The following is a 19,119-nucleotide window of genomic DNA, read 5'->3' as shown; positions in this document are numbered from 1 at the left end:
TAGAGTTAGGGATAGTGATGGCATCAGACGTGCACAGTTACAAGTCATCCATGTGAACCACTCTCTGAATTAAGTGTTTGCACTGTCATCTCCCACTACCTCTGGCAGCTTTTGAGAAGGGTTCTCCTCCTAGAGGTCACATACCTGGGTCATTAGTGGATTTCTGGACAGCTCTGGGTCCAAAAAGGCTCCATTTTTCAGAGGATATTCTGTCTCTGTCCCCACCATCGGAATCCATGGGGACCAAGTCTGAGCCAATGATAGAACTGGAGGATCCCTGACTAAACCAACCCCTGGAGGAAAAGAATCATTTTGGAGTATGTAACAACTGGAAGGAGAAACATGAGTTTAGCCTTTCTCACCATGGGACCACCGGAAGCATCCATTCCCGAAGCAAGCATGAATAGGCCTTTTGCTTGAAAGCCATTTCCCTGTATCCATGGGCATGTCTGCCCACCCCCAGTAGAAAGAATCTGCACCCACAAGGAGTTCTAGAAGCTCTCATACTAATCTAGTCAGTCCGAACATTCAGAACTGAATATTCCTAAAGAGAAGCCAGGGGAGGCTCTGAACTCCACCCCTTCAATAAGATATTTGAGTTCTCCAGTGCTGGGCAGGAAAGTTATTTGTTGCAACTCTGATTTTAAGTGGCCTGAAGGAAACCAACTCCTCCTGGGAGGCAAGGGACTGCCCTGTGTGGGACTGTACCTGTGTTTCTGTTTGGGAGAAGAGTGGGGGGTGCTGCTTGGAGTGGATTGAGTGGAAGATGTCTGTTGGTCTTCTTTGGCCATCTCTCCACTTTGCATCTTTAACTTCTGTTAGAAAGGGCAAGAGGAAAACAAAATCAATATAAACCTTTAAACAAGAGGGTTAGGAGTAAAGAATAGCCGGTTTCAGCATGAGCATGCCACTTCCCCTTTAATTGATGGACTAGTATACCAGGAGTTATAGCTTAGTGTGTTACAAGGTGCATGTAAGAGTGCCTATTAAAAAGTGTGTTCAACACACAGTAAGAGCTCCCCATTTCAGACTGTCATAGTTTTGCTACCAGAGCATATCTGGAATAAGGTCTTGAGTTATCTGCTCCAGCCTAAAGGCAGCCAGTGGTAACAGTTCAAAGTCATACACTCTTTAGATTCATACTATCCTCTGTTAGTGCATTGTTAGGATCTTGACTGGCATTTACAAGGAAGAAGTAGTCTGAATCTGCAGTGAAGCTCATTCATCCAGAGAACTATTAACATCTGTATCCTTGCAATACTCACTAATAGCACTGTCATGGCTAGGTGCCATAAGACCAGATGGCATCACACATTTAACTCAATCTAGTTACTACCTCTAAATGGGTTATCATGGTTTAATATTTGTAAGCCATGTCAGCATTAGGGTTCTAAATGCTTTCCTGCCTATGCAAACAGGAGACATGTCAGTGACCCTGTGCACACCAACCAGATTATTTCAAGTCCTTCCAGACAGCACAAAGCGATCTTTGAGGGCAGTCATGGTTTGAAGAGGGACTCAGGAATTTTCCCCTCATCTGATTCTATGACAGCTTGGATACCACAGGGAGACAAACTGCTACTGCTTTACTCTTATGAGCACCATAGAGTCAATACATCTAAGAGAGTTACCTGTGTTCTATTCTGGCATGTATAAAACAGACAATTCTACAGTTAGAATACACCACAATATTTATGGTGACTGTGACCATTTGATTTGATTTCCCAGGTTGTTTAATTGCCGTGGCAGCATACATATCTTTATTTGTAAGCTGAGCAGGTTTTATATGGAAGTGGAAAATAAGATCACAGTGGTTTTTGAAGAGTCACTTCTCAGAGAAAAGCTGCACGCACATCTATTGCATTCTTGACTTCTGGTGTAATGAAGTTTGATAGTTCAGTCTAACAGTCAAACACACTGAAGCCAAGACTACAGGAGATAAGTAGAAATGCATTCAGACCAGAATGACTACACAGTTATGTAAGCTTCATCTGCCAACTCTGCATCACTGAGCCAGAGTGTGACATTCCAAGTTAGTAACTGTGAAGGAGAACTGTCAGTCACTACAGACATCTCTAATCCTATATTGGGGAGGAGAGTATTTTCTACTCTATTTGCCCATGATATCTGAAGAAAAATATTACAGGGGAAGTTTAAGATTACTAAAGTGAACTGCTGCAGGAAGGAGTTCTGTAGAAGTCTTAGAGTTCCGCAAATCATGCACTTCAGCTGATGAAACTGCTCATCTTTTACATGTTTCAACATTAACAAGCATCTCAGTAATTTAATAAACCAATGATCTGTTCCCTTACGAAGTAGAGACTGCCTAGGGGAATGGAGCCTGCTGGCTTCTTTTCGGGAGGGGGAAAGGGAAGCAAGCAACAGAGTAGTTAGAGCAGCTACATGTTTGCAGAATAAGAGATGCAGGAGGTGGAGCAGCCCCGAGTTACTGCTGGAAGACAGCTTGTCTCTTACATGCCCAGGAGAGTAACAGAAATTGAGGTAGTAGAGGAGTCTGCACAAAGGCAGGAAGCAGAACTGAGTTATCTGGGAAAGCCAGGATTGGTGATAGTTATATTTCCACCCTGAAGCTTTATTCATGTATTTTAAGTAGCATTAACATCCTTTTGAACATATGCAGTGCCATGGCAGGATGGCACATCCAGCCTCAGTCGTGTCCACAGAGCTTACAATTTTAAAGGGTAATTTGTCTTCAGGGTGGATCGCCACACTGAAAAGAAGGATTCACAACTGATTGTGATTTGACGGATACCGAAACAGACAGTTACATCTATTTACATACTAAAGACTCATCTACTAGAATCGGAGAGTTCAAATTTGGGGAAACCACAGATAGTCCCTAGTCATTGCAACGCTAGTGAAATGCATGACTTACAAAACAAAGCCAAGACCGGCTATTTAAATAGAAAAATCCAGCCATTGTTACCAATACAGAGTTCTACGGACAGCTACGAACAGTGAGAGTAAGCCCCAACAGTTCCATGAACCCTTCCCGAATTCTAGGGGCTATTTGAGTCCCGCAGAGGTAAAGCGGCACACAAACTGCAAGAAAGCCAAAGCAGAGGATGAGACAAATGTCTTACATGGAGTGCCTCAGCCACACGGTGGTACTTTGTCTCCTCAGCTGTGAGGCCCTTGTGGGGAGTGTATCCAGCATCTCTTAGCCCTGCCTGCTGTTCAAAGCGCTGAATGCTCTCCTGAGTCTGCTCTAGAATGAACAAGATGAGACATTCACACAAACCAGAGGAAAACATGGATGCCTGCATGCAGTTCTGGGAAAAACAGAGGCAGCATGAGAAACTGGGTTTCCATGATCCAGAATTTAGCATTGTGATGAGTCAGCACAGAGATCGAATGTGACACACACATTAGAGATCAGAAAGACATGTTAGTCATTAGGGTTCTAAGTAAACAGAACAACAACTCAGAACTCTGCAATAAGACTGCTCCCAAATCACAGGGCTTGTCACAAGCACATCTCGGCCAGAAGGGTGAAAGCTAGCGTTGCTCCTGGATTAGAATATTTTTAAAACCCCAGGCAGTTAAGATAACCACTTAGAATAATCCCAATGCATCCAAATTCCATATACACAAGTCTGGCTGCCAGTTCTTTACTTCAGACTCGGGTGTTCTGAACAGCTAATGTAGCAGTCTTTCAGAAAAGTTTGTCAAAAATGTTAGTGGTTTCTGAAGGTTTTAATTCTTATTTATAACTACTGGTAAAGTCTTAAGTGATGAAAAAAACTGTTTGAGAACTTGATGGTTTCCTACAGAATGCCAGTCCATCATCAAAGCTGTACAGAAGCTACACTTCAGCTAGAACTAGGTTCCTCACTGCTGACTTTTTTGTAAGACTTGCTTTTAGCAAGATGCTCAGGTCTGACAGCTTTCTATAAAAGAGCTTCAAAAAGACAACTATAACTATAACTATAACATAACTATAACTATAACATTCCAGAACACTGTGCTAAGACAAACCCAAGGACTGGACAATACCCAGGACTGGAAGTATTGCTTGAATATTAAAGTTTGAGCTTTAGATAGCCAGGCAGCAATAAAGTAAGATCCAGTGACAGTTACATCCTAGTGGTTAGCATCTACTCATAAGGATGAAACAGATCTTGCTGCACTACAAACCTAATCTCAATCTAAAGCCTCACTGTTAACAGCAAAAAGTTCTTTTAATGTTCAAGACAGCTACACTGATAACAATGAATACATGAAGCCAGAGAGTTATACTTAAGTACTTATTAGTTTGATGGGTCAATCCTCCCCTTTGCTCTGGTACCATTTAAAAATCACACTTACTGATTAAGCAGAATGAACTAATAAGCAAACAAGTGACAGCTGGCAGCACCTGCTCTCATGATCCTTGTAACAAAAATAAGACCATTTATAAAACACTGCAGCAGACGTTAATTGTAAAAAAACAATTCTCCACACCTCCATCATCAACCCAGTTCCAACATTAGAAAGAAAGTTCACAGAGTTCCAGATTTATTCATCCAGCACTTGATTTAGGGCAGAGTTTCCTGCATTTTTCCATTAGTGCACTTACAAAGCTTGTGAGGCCCCCTCAAGTGCACAAAAATTGTTTTATCCTACACAAATTCCAGAGATAGGTCTATATGGTTTTGAGGCTGGCTGAAGAATTAGGCCATGAAATCTGGTCAAATGGACCATAGACTTGCATGTGATCTCAGCACATACCCCACTCCCATATCTATTAAGTAGCCTATTACAAATACATCAGAGTTCTTACTTGTAATGAGAGAATTCATGATGATATGAGTGGCCTTGGCCTTCACCACTGGGACCTTGTTCACACTTTCAGTGGAAGATGAGGGGGTTATGACAGGTGGATACATGCTAGTCTCCCCTTCCTCAACCTGTGCAGAGGAAGTGGGGTACAGTTTAAGACAAAGGGGAGAAAGTTACCTCTTGAACATTACACACCTTCCCTGAATTCTCATCACAACAGAGCTTTAACCAACACATAACCAGTTAAGCAAAAAAGTCAACTTGCGTTGCTCAAGAGTTAAGACTAATCATAACTGGCACTTCAATGTTCTTAAGGAAATGGACATTTTAGTGTCCTTCCACGATAGGACATTCCTGTTATCTATTGACAGCAGGCACTCATTCTTACATGGATTTGGAAAGCACTGGGCTCACAGCCAGCAGGTTGTTAGACTGAATGGTAAAGGTCACTGGGGAGGAAACTAGAACCAACCACTTCTCTTTCCACTCAGGGCCCAATCTGACCAAAACATGTGGCAGGTCTTTCTCCATGAAAGGAGATTCTTTGATAGAAGGCACTAAAGTTGCTAGCCAACATCCTAGTTAGAGAAATCAGACCCACATATAAGTCATGGAGCTCAAACTTTACTGTTATTACTCTAGGCCCTACTCCAATACTTTATACTGATTTTAAGACATTCTAAACTTAGTCAAGTAGCTTATACCCAAAGTTTTGGGATTCTTAACTAGACTCTGGGGACTGTGTCTGCTGGATTCTAATCCGTTACTTTATAAAATGAAAGCATCTTTTGAGGTGACAAACAATTCTTGCAGCTTGAACAGAGGGTAATAGTCTTCTCAGTGCTGGGCACTGGTTTGTTTTTTTTTTTTTTTTTTTTTTTTTTTTTACACCATGCTCCAACCTAAGGCTTAACTTCACAAGGAAGTTCCACTAGTAGAATAAAAACCAGTTTAAGCAGATACAGTTAAGACAGTTCAGATGACTACATGGACACGAATTTCAGCATAAGCGTGACTTGCTTCAGTTTAATTAAACCTGATCCTAATTAACCAAATAAGTTGCTCTTATACGCAAAGAGCAGACAACGCCTTTTGCACGGATTTAACTGTATCGGTTTAAATTTACATCTTAACACCCACACAAGTTTCTCATTTAGACGAGCTCTTGGAGCATATTCATTCTATGGTCACCAGACACTATGCATTTACTTAAGTGGACGGAATCACGGACGACATACTCATACTCTTCAGCGTTTGCAGGATGCCTTTAAAAAATGTAAGCAATTGGAGTTATGCCTTTGTTTCTTTCTGATGAAAGGAAGCCTGAAAAGTTATTTCCCTACCAGCACCCAAAGAAAATGAGAGGTGGGGGTAGGGGGGCAGGAATGTCAGCTCTGGCTTTGCTGGAGGTTTCTGAAGATATGTATTGAGTTTAAGGCACAGGCTTGTTGAAGTTGACATTTTAGAGAAAGAAGGTCTGTGTTAGTCCTTAGTGTTAAGTCAGTGTTGGCCAAGATTCATCGTAGCATTTTGACTAAAGGTCCCTCCTTCTCAATTGGTTAGCTTTCACTCGTGATATTTAACTACTCCTCCAGTCAGACTCACAAGCTGCACAAGAACTACATTTCTAATGTCAAAGTCTATCAGGAAGTTGTCCACTCCCAGTTTTCATCCACCTCCACAGGTCACCTTAAAGTAGTAGTCACTTGCTTAATCCAGCAGAGTTCCTCGTTTTCATCCAATTAGAATCCAGCAGACACCTCCCTGCCATCTCCTCACCCATTCTAGAGTGCATACCTTTGAAAGCTCCTGATACTTGCGCTCTGGGATGACTGGCTGTTTCCACAGGACATTGGAGCACATATCTGAAGGGGGAGGAGTCATCGGTGCTGTATCCTCCAGGGCATCATCATAACTGAATGCCCGACGATGCATTCCAATAGGCAGGGACATCTTTCCTAGAAGCCCTCCAGAGCCATGCTCAATAGCTAAGAACAAAGATGGCAGCTTTCACAGTGGGATGCATCTTGGACATATCAAACTGAATTATCTCTGAACTGGTTAAAAACACTGATTCTTTAAGAATCTATTAACTTTTCAGAGACATGGTACAGCTCACAACAGTAAAACCATCTCCCAAAATGAGATTGGTGCTGGAAGCACCTGTTATGAAGTTTGTCTTAGGCAGCTACCAAAGGACCAGTAAAGTCTGTGGTCTAAGAAGGGACTTTTAACGGGCAGTTACCTTGGAGATATTTTGATGTGGTTGCTAAAGAAGTTCATCCTTAGTACAAGTTTCATTATTTTGGAAGAACAGGTTTCTACGTGGGGAAAAAAACAATCCTATTTTTAGAACTTGCTGGAAAGTGCCTGTGCTTGCAAGACTGAGGAGACATAAGCTGCAATATTCCTCTATACAACACTTGTGATGAAGCGGGACTGTTCTTAATGTTTCCTCTAAATAGTGGGGGTGGGGGTGCCTCAGTTTCCCCTAGGCAGTTCTTAGGCATCTAGGTGGTGGGATAAGGATGTATGATCATTGCAGAGCCCTAGAGGGCAGGGGGTCTGGACACAGAGAATGGCCAACATCCTGTTTCCTGGCAACTGATGGCCTGGCCTGGCCTGGCCTCCCCCGTCCCCCCCCCCCCCCCGCCCAAGGTGAGAGCTAAAGGGTTGGAGAACAAAGGAATCAGGTGACCTCCTGGCCCGGGAAAGGGACAAAGCCCAGAGGATGAGGGGCTGGAGAGAGTTTCAGTTGGGGGCTGGCTGGGGACGTGGAGTGAAGTTTAGATGGGGTTGTCTGGCTCACTGCCCCCCAAAATGGACCCAGCTGAGGGGTCCTGTTTTCTGCACCTATAAGCTCTGTTTTAGATCATATTCCTGTCATCTAATAAACCTTCTGTTTTACTGGGTGGCTGAGAGTCACGTCTGACTGCGGAGTTGGGGGGCAGGACCCTCTGGCTTCCCCAGGACCCCTCCTGGGCGGACTGGCTGTGGGAAGCGCATGGAGGGGCAGAGGATGCTGAATGCTCCGAGGTCAGACCCAGGAAGGTGGAAGCCGGGTGAGCTGTGTGTCCTGCAGACAGGCTGCTGCCAGAGAGGAGACTTCCGCAGAGTCCTGCCTGGCTTCGTAGGGAGCAGCTCCAGAGCATCGCCCGGGGACTTCGTGACAACACTCTAGTCAGAATTATGCAACCTTTGCAAAATTCTAGGAGCTGTTTTTCTTTTACTAGCCTCACTCCAAACTATCAGATTAGATATGACACTTTAATCACAAAGTAAGTTACCCATAACTACTGCTTCACATCTGTCAGTCTCAGTTAACAGCAGTACTTCAAGCTTCATCACCCTACCTCACAATCTGTTAAGCAGTTGCGTATATTGTGGGCTAAAACGCAAAGTTCACCAATGACTAAAGAAAATCTATGTGGTAAGACTGCCATTGAACAGGAGCACGAAGTCTGATTTGGGTGAAAAAGTAGCTCAATTTTCTAAACAATGCAGGAGTTGAGAGATTAAGACTGACAACTTTGTATGTGGCTAAACCAGTAATAGTCTAAAGTGACAGGTTTCCGAGTGGTAGCCATGTTAGTCTGTATCAGCAAAAACAACGAGGAGTCCTTGTGGCACCTTAGAGACTAACATTTATTTGGGCATAAGCTTTTGTGGGCTAAAACCCACTTCATCAGATGCATACAGTTAGGAGTTTTTGTGTCCAATCCAACAACACTGTTGAAGTTCAGGATCTGATTTCATTTACATATTTTAGAAGGTTGTTCTACTAAAAAATAGTTTGCAAGTAGCATGCATTCTTACAAGATCTATTTATGTGATCAGGTATTCCCATAAATTAGTGCCAAACAATCAAGCAGCTATTTTCAGACACTCAGGTGAAGCGAAAACATGCAACACTTTGTCAGGTCTCCACAAATCCACTCACAAATCTTCCTTGATTAAACAGTGGTGGGGTGGGGAAGGAACATTAACATCAGTCTCTGGATGGCTTTAAAAGGATAGGGCCCCTAGCAGGGTCTGTGGAAAGCACTAAATACAAGTTCCAGCAGCTGTGGGGTGAGAAGGATGCTGCACCAGACTAGATACCCCAGCTTGGAGAGCAGAAAAGGCACATACTAGGGAGGGCATCACTCCTAACACCTCCCCACTTCATCTTTCATACCCTCTTCTGTGTAGCAGGAGTATGACAAATTCTCTAGGCTTTGCTAATGAATTGTCCTGTCATATTAACAGCAGCCAACTCTGACAAAAGCAGTCATGTGACTATCAGTAGTGTCATGTCTGAGGCAATCACTAACTAGAATAGTTTAAATCAGTGGTTCTCAACCCACAGCTGCGGCCCAAGTGACATCCTCAGGGCCATACTGGTAGTATACATATTGTGTGATTTGGCCCACAACACAGAGCTACATTTGCAGCCCACAATGGTAAATAGGGTCTAAACCAGTGGTTTTCAGCCTAAGGTCTTCAGGATACAGTCTTTCATATGTGTTTGTACAGCAGAAGGCACCGTAAGGCCCTGATACAATATAAGCAATTCACTGGGAGCAGCACTGATACAGTGGCACTATTTAAAAGCTGACACACTAGCCTCAATTGGACGCCAAATATCCTAACCAGGCTATACACCTGATCCAAACTAGAGGGCCTAAATAAAACCATGTCTTCCCACAATTAACAATCACATAGGTGACTAGATTAAAATTTACTGGAAAGAATTAGTTTTACCAGGAATATCTGGTTGTCTTGAAGCCATGACTGTAATCCAGATGTTTCTCAATATGGAAATCCAGAACTGATTCCCGTTATCTGATAAAACAACAGAGAATGTTTCAGAGTAGCAGCCGTGTTAGTCTGTATTCGCAAAAAGAAAAGGAGGACTTGTGGCACCTTAGAGACTAACAAATTTATTTGAGCATAAGCTTTTGTGAGCTACAGCTCACTTCATCGGATGCATTTGGTGGAAAATACAGAGGGGAGTGATATACACACACAGAAAACATGAAACAATGGGTTTTATCATACACACTGTAAGGAGAGGTTTCAGAGTAGCAGCCCTGTTAGTCTGTATTCGCAAAAAGAAAAGGAGGACTTGTGGCACAAGTACTCCTTTTCTTTTTACTGTAAGGAGAGTGATCACTTAAGATGAGCCATCACCAGCAGCAGGGGGGGGAGGGAGGAAAACCTCTCATGGTGACAAGCAAGGTTGGCTATTTCCAGCAGTTTCCTGTTTCCTGCTGGCTATAACCAGCAGTTAACAAGAACATCTGAGGAACAGTGGGGGGTGGGGTGGGAGGGAGAAATAACATGGGGAAATAGTTTTACTTTGTGTAATGACTCATCCATTCCTAATCTCTATTCAAGTCTAAATTAATTGTATCCAATTTGCAAATTAATTCCTATTCCGCAGTCTCTCCTTGGAGTCTGTTTTTGAAGATTTTTGGTGAAGGATAGCCACCCTCAGGTCTGTAATCGAGTGACCGGAGAGATTGAAGTGTTCTCCAACTGGTTTTTGAATGTTATAATTCTAGATGTCTGATTTGTGTCCATTTATTCTTTTACGTAGAGACTGTCCAGTTTGACCAATGTACATGGCAGAGGGGCATTGCTGGCACATGATGGCATATATCACATTGGTAGATGCGCAGGTGAACGAGCCTCTGATAGTGTGGCTGATGTGATTAGGCCCTATGACGATGTCCCCTGAATAGATATGTGGACAGAGTTGGCAACGGGCTTTGTTGCAAGGATAGGTTCCTGGGTTAGTGGTTCTGTTGTGTGGTGTGTGGTTGCTGGTGAGTATTTGTTCATCGTAGAGCTTGGCTGTAGTCAATGGATCGTGTGGTTGACTTAGAACAACGCTTCCTCAGCTCTCGTCTCCTAATGCCCCTACTCTACTTGCGGTTCATTGAGGACATCATCATCATCTGGACCCATGGAAAAGAAACCCTTGAGGAATTCCACCATGATTTCAACAATTTCCATCCCACCATCAACCTCAGCCTGGACCAGTCCACACAAGAGATCCACTTCCTGGACACTACGGTGCTAATAAGCGATGGTCACATAACCACCACCCTATATCGTAAACTTACTGACCGCTATTCCTACCTACATACCTCTAGCTTTCATCCAGATCATACCACATGATCCATTGTCTACAGCCAAGCTCTACGATATAACCACATTTGCTCCAACCCCTCAGACAGAGACAAACACCTACAAGATCTCTATCATGCATTCCTACAACTACAATACCCACCTGCTGAAGTGAAGAAACAGATTGACAGAGCCAGAAGAGTACCCAGAAGTCACCTACTACAGGACAGGCCCAACAAAGAAAACAACAGAACGCCACTAGCCATCACCTTCAGCCCCCAACTAAAACCCCTCCAACGCATCATCAAGGATCTACAACCTATCCTGAAGGACGAGCCATCGCTCTCTCAGATCTTGGGAGACAGACCAGTCCTTGCTTACAGACAGCCCCCCAATCTGAAGCAAATACTCACCAGCAACCACACACCACACAACAGAACCACTAACCCAGGAACCTATCCTTGCAACAAAGCCCGTTGCCAACTCTGTCCACATATCTATTCAGGGGATACCATCACAGGGCCTAATCACATCAGCCACACTATCAGAGGCTCGTTCACCTGCGCATCTACCAATGTGATATATGCCATCATGTGCCAGCAATGCCCCTCTGCCATGTACATTGGCCAAACTGGACAGTCTCTACATAAAAGAATGAATGGACACAAATCAGACGTCAAGAATTATAACATTCAAAAACCAGTTGGAGAACACTTCAATCTCTCTGGTCACTCGATCACAGACCTAAGAGTGGCTATCCTTCAACAAAAAAGCTTCAAAAACAGACTCCAACGAGAGACTGCTGAATTGGAATTAATTTGCAAACTGGATACAATTAACTTAGGCTTGAATAGAGACTGGGAATGGATGAGTCATTACACAAAGTAAAACTATTTCCCCATGGTATTTCTCCCTCCCACCCCACCCCCCACTGTTCCTCTGATATTCTTGTTAACTGCTGGAATTAGCCTACCTGCTTGTCACCATGGAAGGTTTTCCTCCTTCCCCCCCTGCTGTTGGTGATGGCTTATCTTAAGGGATCACTCTCCTTACAGTGTGTATGATAAACCCATTGTTTCATGTTCTCTGTGTGTGTGTGTATATAAATCTCTCCTCTGTTTTTTCCACCAAATGCATCCGATGAAGTGAGCTGTAGCTCACGAAAGCTTATGCTCTAATAAATTTGTTAGTCTCTAAGGTGCCACAAGTCCTCCTTTTCTTTTTGGTCCAGAAACAGGTATTGACAGCAAAAGGCACTAAGACTACAGTAAATACGAGCCAAGATCATCTTATGAAACACTAACTCGAAGTGCCCATGTAAAGGCTGGATTTGGGGACTGCAGGATGACAAAGGATCTTGTCTAGAGCATTGCAGCCGGGACGCGGCCCTGGGGCCCACAGCCATCTGCTGCCCGGAAAGCCGAGGGGCCGACGCCGCGGGGCTGAAGCGGGCCGCGCCTCTGCCGCCGGTAGCGCGGCCAGAGCAGCTCGCACGGCGCGGCCGCCCGCGGACCGGGGCGCGGAGCAGACGGGCCCGGCCGCGGCCCACGCGTGACAGCCCGGGGCCCAGAGACACCCCCCCGCCCCACCGAGCCCGGCCCCCGGTACCTGGGCTGCCCCGCCCGCCGCTAACAGGCCCGCCGGGGCCGCGGCCCGGACAGCAGCCGGAGGCGGAGGCCGCCCGCGGCGGGGCGTGGGGCAGGGCGGCTCGCAGGCTCCATGCCGCGGGCCCGACCGAGCCTCCCCCTTGGCCCCAGCTTAGCAACGACAGCGGCTGGGGGAGGGGGGCTGGGCGGAGCATATAGAGGGCTACGGTCCCGCGATACGTCAGTCGCAGGCCGCCGCGAGGCACGCTGGGAATCGTAGTTCTCTGCCCTGGAGCCAAAGGGCCTGCGCTGCGTGGCCTCGCACGTGCCTAGAGGGCTCCGCAGGAGCCGACTCAGCTCGAGCCGGGCTGCCTGAGCCCTCCCCTCGCTCTAATGCCCTGCAGTGCCCAGGCCAAGGGCCCACGGCCCCTGCATGGTCCCACGGGGGATGGATGGGAGCCTGGCCCACGCTTCTGCTTCGGGCAGCCGGGGCGCTCTGGTCCAGGCACCCCTGGGGGTCTGCAGACGTGGCTCCGCTTTCCAGAGGGTTCTGCGCCCCCCCGGGGATGTGTTTCGCGGGCTGCCGCTGCCAAAAGGCTGAAAGCCGCCGAGCGAGGGGAAGGAAGAGCTTTGGGGTCTTTCCTAAGGCCGCGCTGTTTGGGAACGTGGGAGCAGCCCACGAGTGACCCAGCACTTGTCAGACCTGGGCTCCATCTCCTCCCCCTCCTGGCTCCGCCCGTGGCCAGCAAATGCTGCCGAAGAAGCTGCCACAACACGTGCGGGAAGCAGGCGGCTCCCGTCCCGCGTAAGGGCAGATCCTGCCCGAGCCGGTCCGCTAGTGGCTGGCTCGCCGGCGGCGCTGGGAGCAGAGCAAACGCCGCTGTCCCGGCTGCTGGGGCTCCTGCTGTTTTAAAACGAAGGGCCCGGGCCTGGCTCCACTTGCCGCCCGCCCCGCGGCGATACTCCTCTCCGTGGGCCCCGACGCGGCGTGAGCGGCGCCGGGGGAGCTGAGAAGCACGACCCGAGCAGCAGCGCCCCGCCCGCAGCCCCGCAGCCGCCGCCGGCACGCGTGGGGGAGAGCCCCCGCTGAGCGCCAGGGCACATTTGAGAGTAGCCGTGACTAGCCCACGCGGGCAGCCGAGGCTCCTGGCGGCTCTGAGCCGCCCTTGGCCGCCGCGGCACCTCAAAGCCCAGCGAGCATCTCCCGCGTGGGCCAGCCCCACTCGCGGCCGGCGGCCGCCCCGCCTGGCCTCCGAACAGGAAGAGGAACCAGCTCGCTCGCCGCCGCCGCCCGCCTCCCCACGCGCGACGGGGGCAGAGCGGCGCGGCCCCTTTAAAGGCCTGGCAGGCGGCCGGGGGGCTCGCCTGCCCCGCCCGGGCCCCATGGCTCCTCCCGGCGCCTTCGGACACCTGAGCCTGGCGCTGGGCGCCGCCGTGGCCGCCCTCGGCTCGCTCCTCTTCATCGCCTGGAGAACGTACTTCCCCGGCGGCGGCCGCTGGGGGGCGCGCTGGGAGCCGCCGCCGGCCGCGGGGCAGGTAAAGCCGGGGGGCTCCGCGGCTGGACCCCAGTGGGGCGGGGGCGGGCTCTGGGACCCGGCCCCGGGCCGCGCACGTGGCTGGAAGCCCCCCCCGCCCCGTTCCCTGCCAGGAGCACCGGCAGGTACCCCCCCACCCCCGCCAGTTTCCTCCCCGCGCTGGGCTCCCTGGCAGCGGGGGGCCAGGCCGTGCGCCTTATTGCCAGTGGGGGCACCTCCCTTCTCCCCCAGGAGCCAGCAGCTCTGGTTGGGCCTGGTCAGGGACTGTGCCCCCCAGGGCTGGGTGAGGCCTCACTAGCCACGCGGTGGGAGCCCAGGGGGCCCTGCCCTCCAAACTGAGTTCTCCATGTAGCCCCCCGCACCCAGCCCTATCTGCATCCAGCAGAGCCCCCCCAGGCATTTTAGCTCTGGGGCAAGCCAGCCTATGTGTGCCCCCTACCAGTTATTTCTGTCATTTTTCTGTCCAGAGATGATGCGGGGGGGGGGTCATGTGCCCCCCAGTATTTTGTATTGTACCCCCCAACCCAGACAGGCTGGGTGGCCAGCTAAGGTGAGTCAGGGAGTGGATGTGGTGTCCCCTCTTCGAGCCCCACCATGCAGGGCTTCACACGGCACCTGTTTCCACCCGGTTTTCCTGCCCCCTGGGTGCCTGCCCTGCTCCCCGCACCCTGGCATTTTGGTCCTGGCATTCAAAAAGTTAACTGCAGAGCAGCCTGGGATACCACCTCCCCTGGAGAGTTGGGCTGCTTCCTGGATGTGGCAGCCAGATGTTGCTATAGGCTGGCATCAGCCCCCCTCTGCCTGCCCCACTGCAGCAGCTCCCCTCCTCCCAGTCCCTGCCCCCCAGTTATGGAAATGGCATAGAGCCCCCAGGATGTGCCAGGTCAGGGCAAGCCCACAAGGCACATAGTGGGGCACGGAGAGGAAGGCACTTCACCTGCAGACTGCAGTTTGAAGTTGTGGGTATACCCCCTTGCTATCCACCTCTTCAGTGAGGGACCTGTGTCAGAAAGTCCTTTGCTAGACCCCAGGCATAAAGCTAATTGTCCTCCCCTGCCATAACCTGTGGCCCCCAGGGGTTACAACGTGCAGGGCTCCAAGCTGCCAGTGGGCAGCACCGGGCCCTGCGCAGGGAGTGGCTGATGTTGAATTGTGGTTCTTGCAGGGGACATGGGGCACCATGTGGCCACTTGCTTTGCTTGTGCTTGGCCCAGGCAGCACCTCCTTCCTTCGGTACCTGGGAGAACTGCCTTCCCTTTCCAGGGTCCCTGCTTCTGCCATTCCACTGCTCTAATTCTAGTCCCTCACTCTCCTGGCAGCTGGATTTCTCCATGCGGCAGATCCTGGTGCTGGGCCTGGAGGGAGCTGGGAAGAGCAGCGTTCTCCACTACATCTCCAGTGAGGCAGCCAAGGTCCGCATAGCACCCACCCAGGGCTTCAACTCAGTCCAAGTGTACGCAGGAGGCTTCCAGATTGACCTGCTGGAGCGTAAGTCTGGCCCTGGGCTCCCTTGGTGGGGGCAGGGCCGATCTCTTGCCACAGAGCGGGGAGCTTTTAAACTAGTCGGCAGGGCTGGCCCACCTGGAGAGTCCATGCTCAGAGCCAGCCTGCCCAGGAATTACCTTCGACTCCATGCTTGTCTGGTCACCAGCTGCTAGAGCACTTGCGTAAGTAAGTGCCTCTCAATTTGGTTAGAGGTGCCTAGGCCCCTCGGCACTGCTTCTCCCCCACTGCAGGAGGGAGTTTTGTCTCCTTCCTGATGCCCCCAGGAAACGCATTTAACAAATCTTCACATGCATACACCCGTTTCCCATGTCTTCTTCCCAGTTTAAGCCTGGGGTGCAGGGCCTCAGAAATGTACCCCTGACCCCTCCACACCCCCCCATTCCTGGGCTGGCTGCATAGATGACTTCTGGCTCTTTATCTCTCAGTCGGCGGCAGCCAGAACTTGCGATTTTACTGGAACCAGTACCTGAGTCAGGCCCACGTGCTGGTGTTTGTAGTGGACTCTTCAGACAGGCCCTGCCTCCCCACAGCTCGACAGGAGCTGCATTGGCTGCTGGCTGAGGATCCTCGGTTGCCCTTGGTCGTCCTGGCCAATAAACAGGTCAGAATCTCAGCATCTTGTCCCTCTGGACACTTGTAAGGCTCTGGCTGGCCAGGGACAGGCAGTTGTAGCAAAGGATTTTCAGACCCCTAAGGCAGGGCTGCTTGGGCCCAAAAGGGGACACATGAAGAACCCTCACAAACCTCCTCCTCTCCGCTCAGACAGCACTGCAGTGATGAGGGGGTATAAAAACCCAACATAGAATAGAAAGTGAACAGCACCTTTCTTTGGCCTCGTCTTTGCTAACGGGTGTGTGCACACCACGCAATGCATATAGAAAATCCTCAACAACCCCTTCTTCTGCACACACTCTGCCCCTTGGGCGAGGATGAGAGACGCCCAGCACAGAGGAAATCCCGGTGCTCAGCATCGTATAAGAACATGTATAGAACAGAATTTAGTTCAAGCGTATAACTCAAATCTCCAGCGTTCTAGCACCACTGTTAAATTGTGGTTTCCAGGGGAAGAACAACAATGTAAATGACTGCAATGCAAAAAGGGGGGCTGAGGCTCACCTAATCTGCAACACTGAGCATCACAGTCCATCTCCCCCTACACTGCAGGGATCCCTTCTAGTTCTTGTGTTCTGAAGCTACGCCCGAGTGCAGACCCATCACTTTCTGGGGCCACCTTTCCCACAATGAACAGGCATGAGCCCCGGCAGCTCCATCCATGCAGGGCCCTGACCCGCCCTGGCTGAGCCCTGTCGGAAGGGGAGCTGCATGGGTTAAGGCAGATGGTGGCTTTGCAGGTTGGTTAAGGAGCTGAGTGACACCATTCAAACCCAGCTGGTCCTGATTTCTCCTAGGACAAGGGTGATGCCCTGAGCATGACTGAGCTGCACCGGGAGCTGGCCCTGCACACGCTGAACGGACAGAGGGAATTCTTCCTGCTGCCCACGAGCGCCACTCACGCTGCACTGGCCACTGCCACCAGCATCCGGCATGTGAAGAGTCTGCTGGTGGAACTGCTCTCCCAGCTCTGAAGTGCTCTTCATACCCTAGAGACGGCAGGTTGGACTGACCCTGCTGCTGCTCATCTTTGCCTGGAACCGAGGTGCTGGACTGGAGACTGCTGGCTCTGCACCGTCAGGGGCCAGAGCCCCTCTACTCGCATGCTGCTATCCCCCATCGGGTTCTCTCTGCTCCCCTGGGGAGATGCTGTGCAGTTACACCCCCTTGGGATCTATGCAAGCTGCCCTCAGGACGCAGCAGCCCAGCCCAGTCATGGATCTCCGGCGAGAGGGGGAAACAGCCTTTGTCCCCATGCAGCTCACGGGCAGAGTCTCCCATCTCTAGCTGGGGCACCGTGATGTTTACACACAATATCCCCAAGCCCCCCGTGACACTTAAATTGACAAATCTAAATGAAGGATGCGTAGGCAGGCCCATTGGGTGCTTCCTGGCACAGAGGAGGGACCATAGGAGCTCTTGCAACAAGGCTCTTCTCTGACAGGCAGCAGTTGTCTTTCCATGGTGTGAAAGGAGCAGAATCCCCCATGCGGCCAGGGCTCCTGCAGTGGGGTTAGTGGGGCTGCTGGCACCACGCTGTCCCGTGGCCAGTTACTGCCCTTTGCTAGGGAGGAGTCTCCCCAAGGCCCTGCTCCTGTCTCTTTGCAACCACGAGCAGCCCAGGGCCCTTTCCATGTGCTGCTGCTGGGAACGGGCCAGTCTGGCCATGCAGGGGAGCCCACATTCTCGGGGTGACTGGCCCCTCTGCTGGCAGCGAGAGGAGACTGTCTTTTTGTCTTGCTCTGCTCAGCTCATTGCAGCTGGCTCGCCAGGTTAGCTTCTGCCCATGGAGGGACAGTCTGGGGAGAGCCCAATTTGGGCAGCTTTTCTCCCCTGCTTCACAGGGACTCTTCCCTTCCCTTTAAAAAGCTTTGCAGGCAGGTGTCTCCCATGGCTGTGAGCCATGACAGGTACTGGAGCCACTGTGAGGGGACACCTGTGCTGCTAACCCCCAGGAAAGGGGGAAGCTCCGGGAGTCAGTCGCTGCCTACAGGCCTCTACTGGGTCCATATGCTGTGTCTGGAGCAAAGCTCCACCAGGAAAGTAAATCGCCCCCAGCAGCCCTGGCTGAAACATTCTTGAGCAGCCCAGGAGTGGGGCAGAGAGCCCTGCCAGAGCATGGGCTTGGAGTCCTTGAGAAGCAAATGGGAGTGAGAGGTGCCTTGCTGGGCGACAAAGGAGGGGCAGGTGCCTGCTGTTACACAGGAAGGGTGCACTTGCCCATTCCTGTCTCCAGCTGCCTAAGGGCCAGGTGCTTCCCTGGCTTGTAATTACAACCTGGGTGTGGAAGAGACCAAGGGTAGGTTGGTCTGCCTGCCCCATGGTCAGCAGGAGATGGGTGTAAAAGGGGAGAGAGGCGTTTTCTGGAGCTCTTTAGGCACTCTTGGGGGAGCAACTCTTCCCCAAGCCAAGTAGTTGCTCTGGTTCCTGCTACCCCCATTCCTTCCCCTCTCCTTGTGTTAAGAGACTAGGCAGGGTGCAGGCAGAGGAGCCAAAGGGCCCCCCAGCACTGGTGCAGTGCTACTTTAATGTATTCAGGCCATTTGCTGCTGCCAGCCCCAAGGCTGGAATTGAAGAAGGGCACAGGCAGGGGGATCTTATACAGGCTGAGCGAGCAGAGCCTTCAGGGTCAGTAGCACAGAGGGCTGGCAGCTGCTCTCAGTTACCAAGGGGATAATGCTGAACCTTGTGCAGTAAGTCCCTCCGTGCCATACCACTAAAAAGCCCCTGGGTGGGGCAGGAGTTCTCTAGGGCCAGTGATATTCAACCTGAGGCAGGGGAACAACAAGTGGCTCTTTGCAGCACCTGATTAAAACACTGATTTCATTAACCAATCAGGAAGCTTATACTATATTAACCAATTGCAGTTGATAAAAATACTTGGCCAGCCATTTTGCTGTGAGAATAATCTATACAAACTAAATATTTCCCCGTCACACTGTTTAAATATGACTAGTACAATAGTAAACGGAACCATGAATTCA

At 50.1% G+C, this 19,119-nt stretch overlaps 2 protein-coding genes across 12 annotated transcripts in view; one reads left to right on the top strand and one right to left on the bottom strand.

Annotated features, from left to right (window-relative positions):
• Positions 1 to 13,867, bottom strand: part of KIAA1191 (KIAA1191 ortholog) — a 16,490-nt gene extending 2,623 nt beyond the window's left edge. Inside the window, exons 1-7 of one of the 9 annotated variants that reach the window (XM_038414597.2) lie at positions 13,186 to 13,364; positions 9,526 to 9,606; positions 6,580 to 6,770; positions 4,784 to 4,910; positions 3,105 to 3,229; positions 709 to 815; positions 145 to 293 (exon numbers count right to left, since the gene is read on the bottom strand). In XM_038414597.2, the coding sequence (XP_038270525.1) occupies positions 145 to 293; positions 709 to 815; positions 3,105 to 3,229; positions 4,784 to 4,910; positions 6,580 to 6,770; positions 9,526 to 9,553 (727 nt within the window). In that variant the 5' untranslated portion in view covers positions 9,554 to 9,606; positions 13,186 to 13,364. The other 8 variants (XM_038414599.2, XM_043520570.1, XM_043520571.1 and 5 more) reach the window with 8 other exon arrangements.
• Positions 13,866 to 19,119, top strand: ARL10 (ADP ribosylation factor like GTPase 10). Of its 3 annotated transcripts, none has more exons than XM_038414603.2 (4): positions 13,866 to 14,018; positions 15,337 to 15,505; positions 15,949 to 16,124; positions 16,933 to 19,119. In XM_038414603.2, exons 1-4 carry the CDS (start codon positions 13,866 to 13,868, stop codon positions 17,107 to 17,109), a joined length of 675 nt encoding a protein of 224 aa, XP_038270531.1. In that variant the 3' UTR covers positions 17,110 to 19,119. The 3 variants fall into 3 exon arrangements, with proteins under 3 accessions (XP_038270531.1, XP_043376511.1, XP_038270532.1); XM_038414604.2 differs by lacking the exon at positions 13,866 to 14,018 and adding an exon at positions 14,147 to 14,567; XM_043520576.1 differs by lacking the exon at positions 13,866 to 14,018 and having other exon boundaries at positions 14,144 to 15,505.

This window comes from Dermochelys coriacea, chromosome 8 (genome assembly GCF_009764565.3).
Source record: "Dermochelys coriacea isolate rDerCor1 chromosome 8, rDerCor1.pri.v4, whole genome shotgun sequence".
Taxonomy (NCBI): Eukaryota; Metazoa; Chordata; order Testudines; family Dermochelyidae; genus Dermochelys; species Dermochelys coriacea.
The sequence above is the reverse complement of the archived record's forward strand: the minus strand, read 5'-3'. Positions and strand labels throughout refer to the sequence as shown.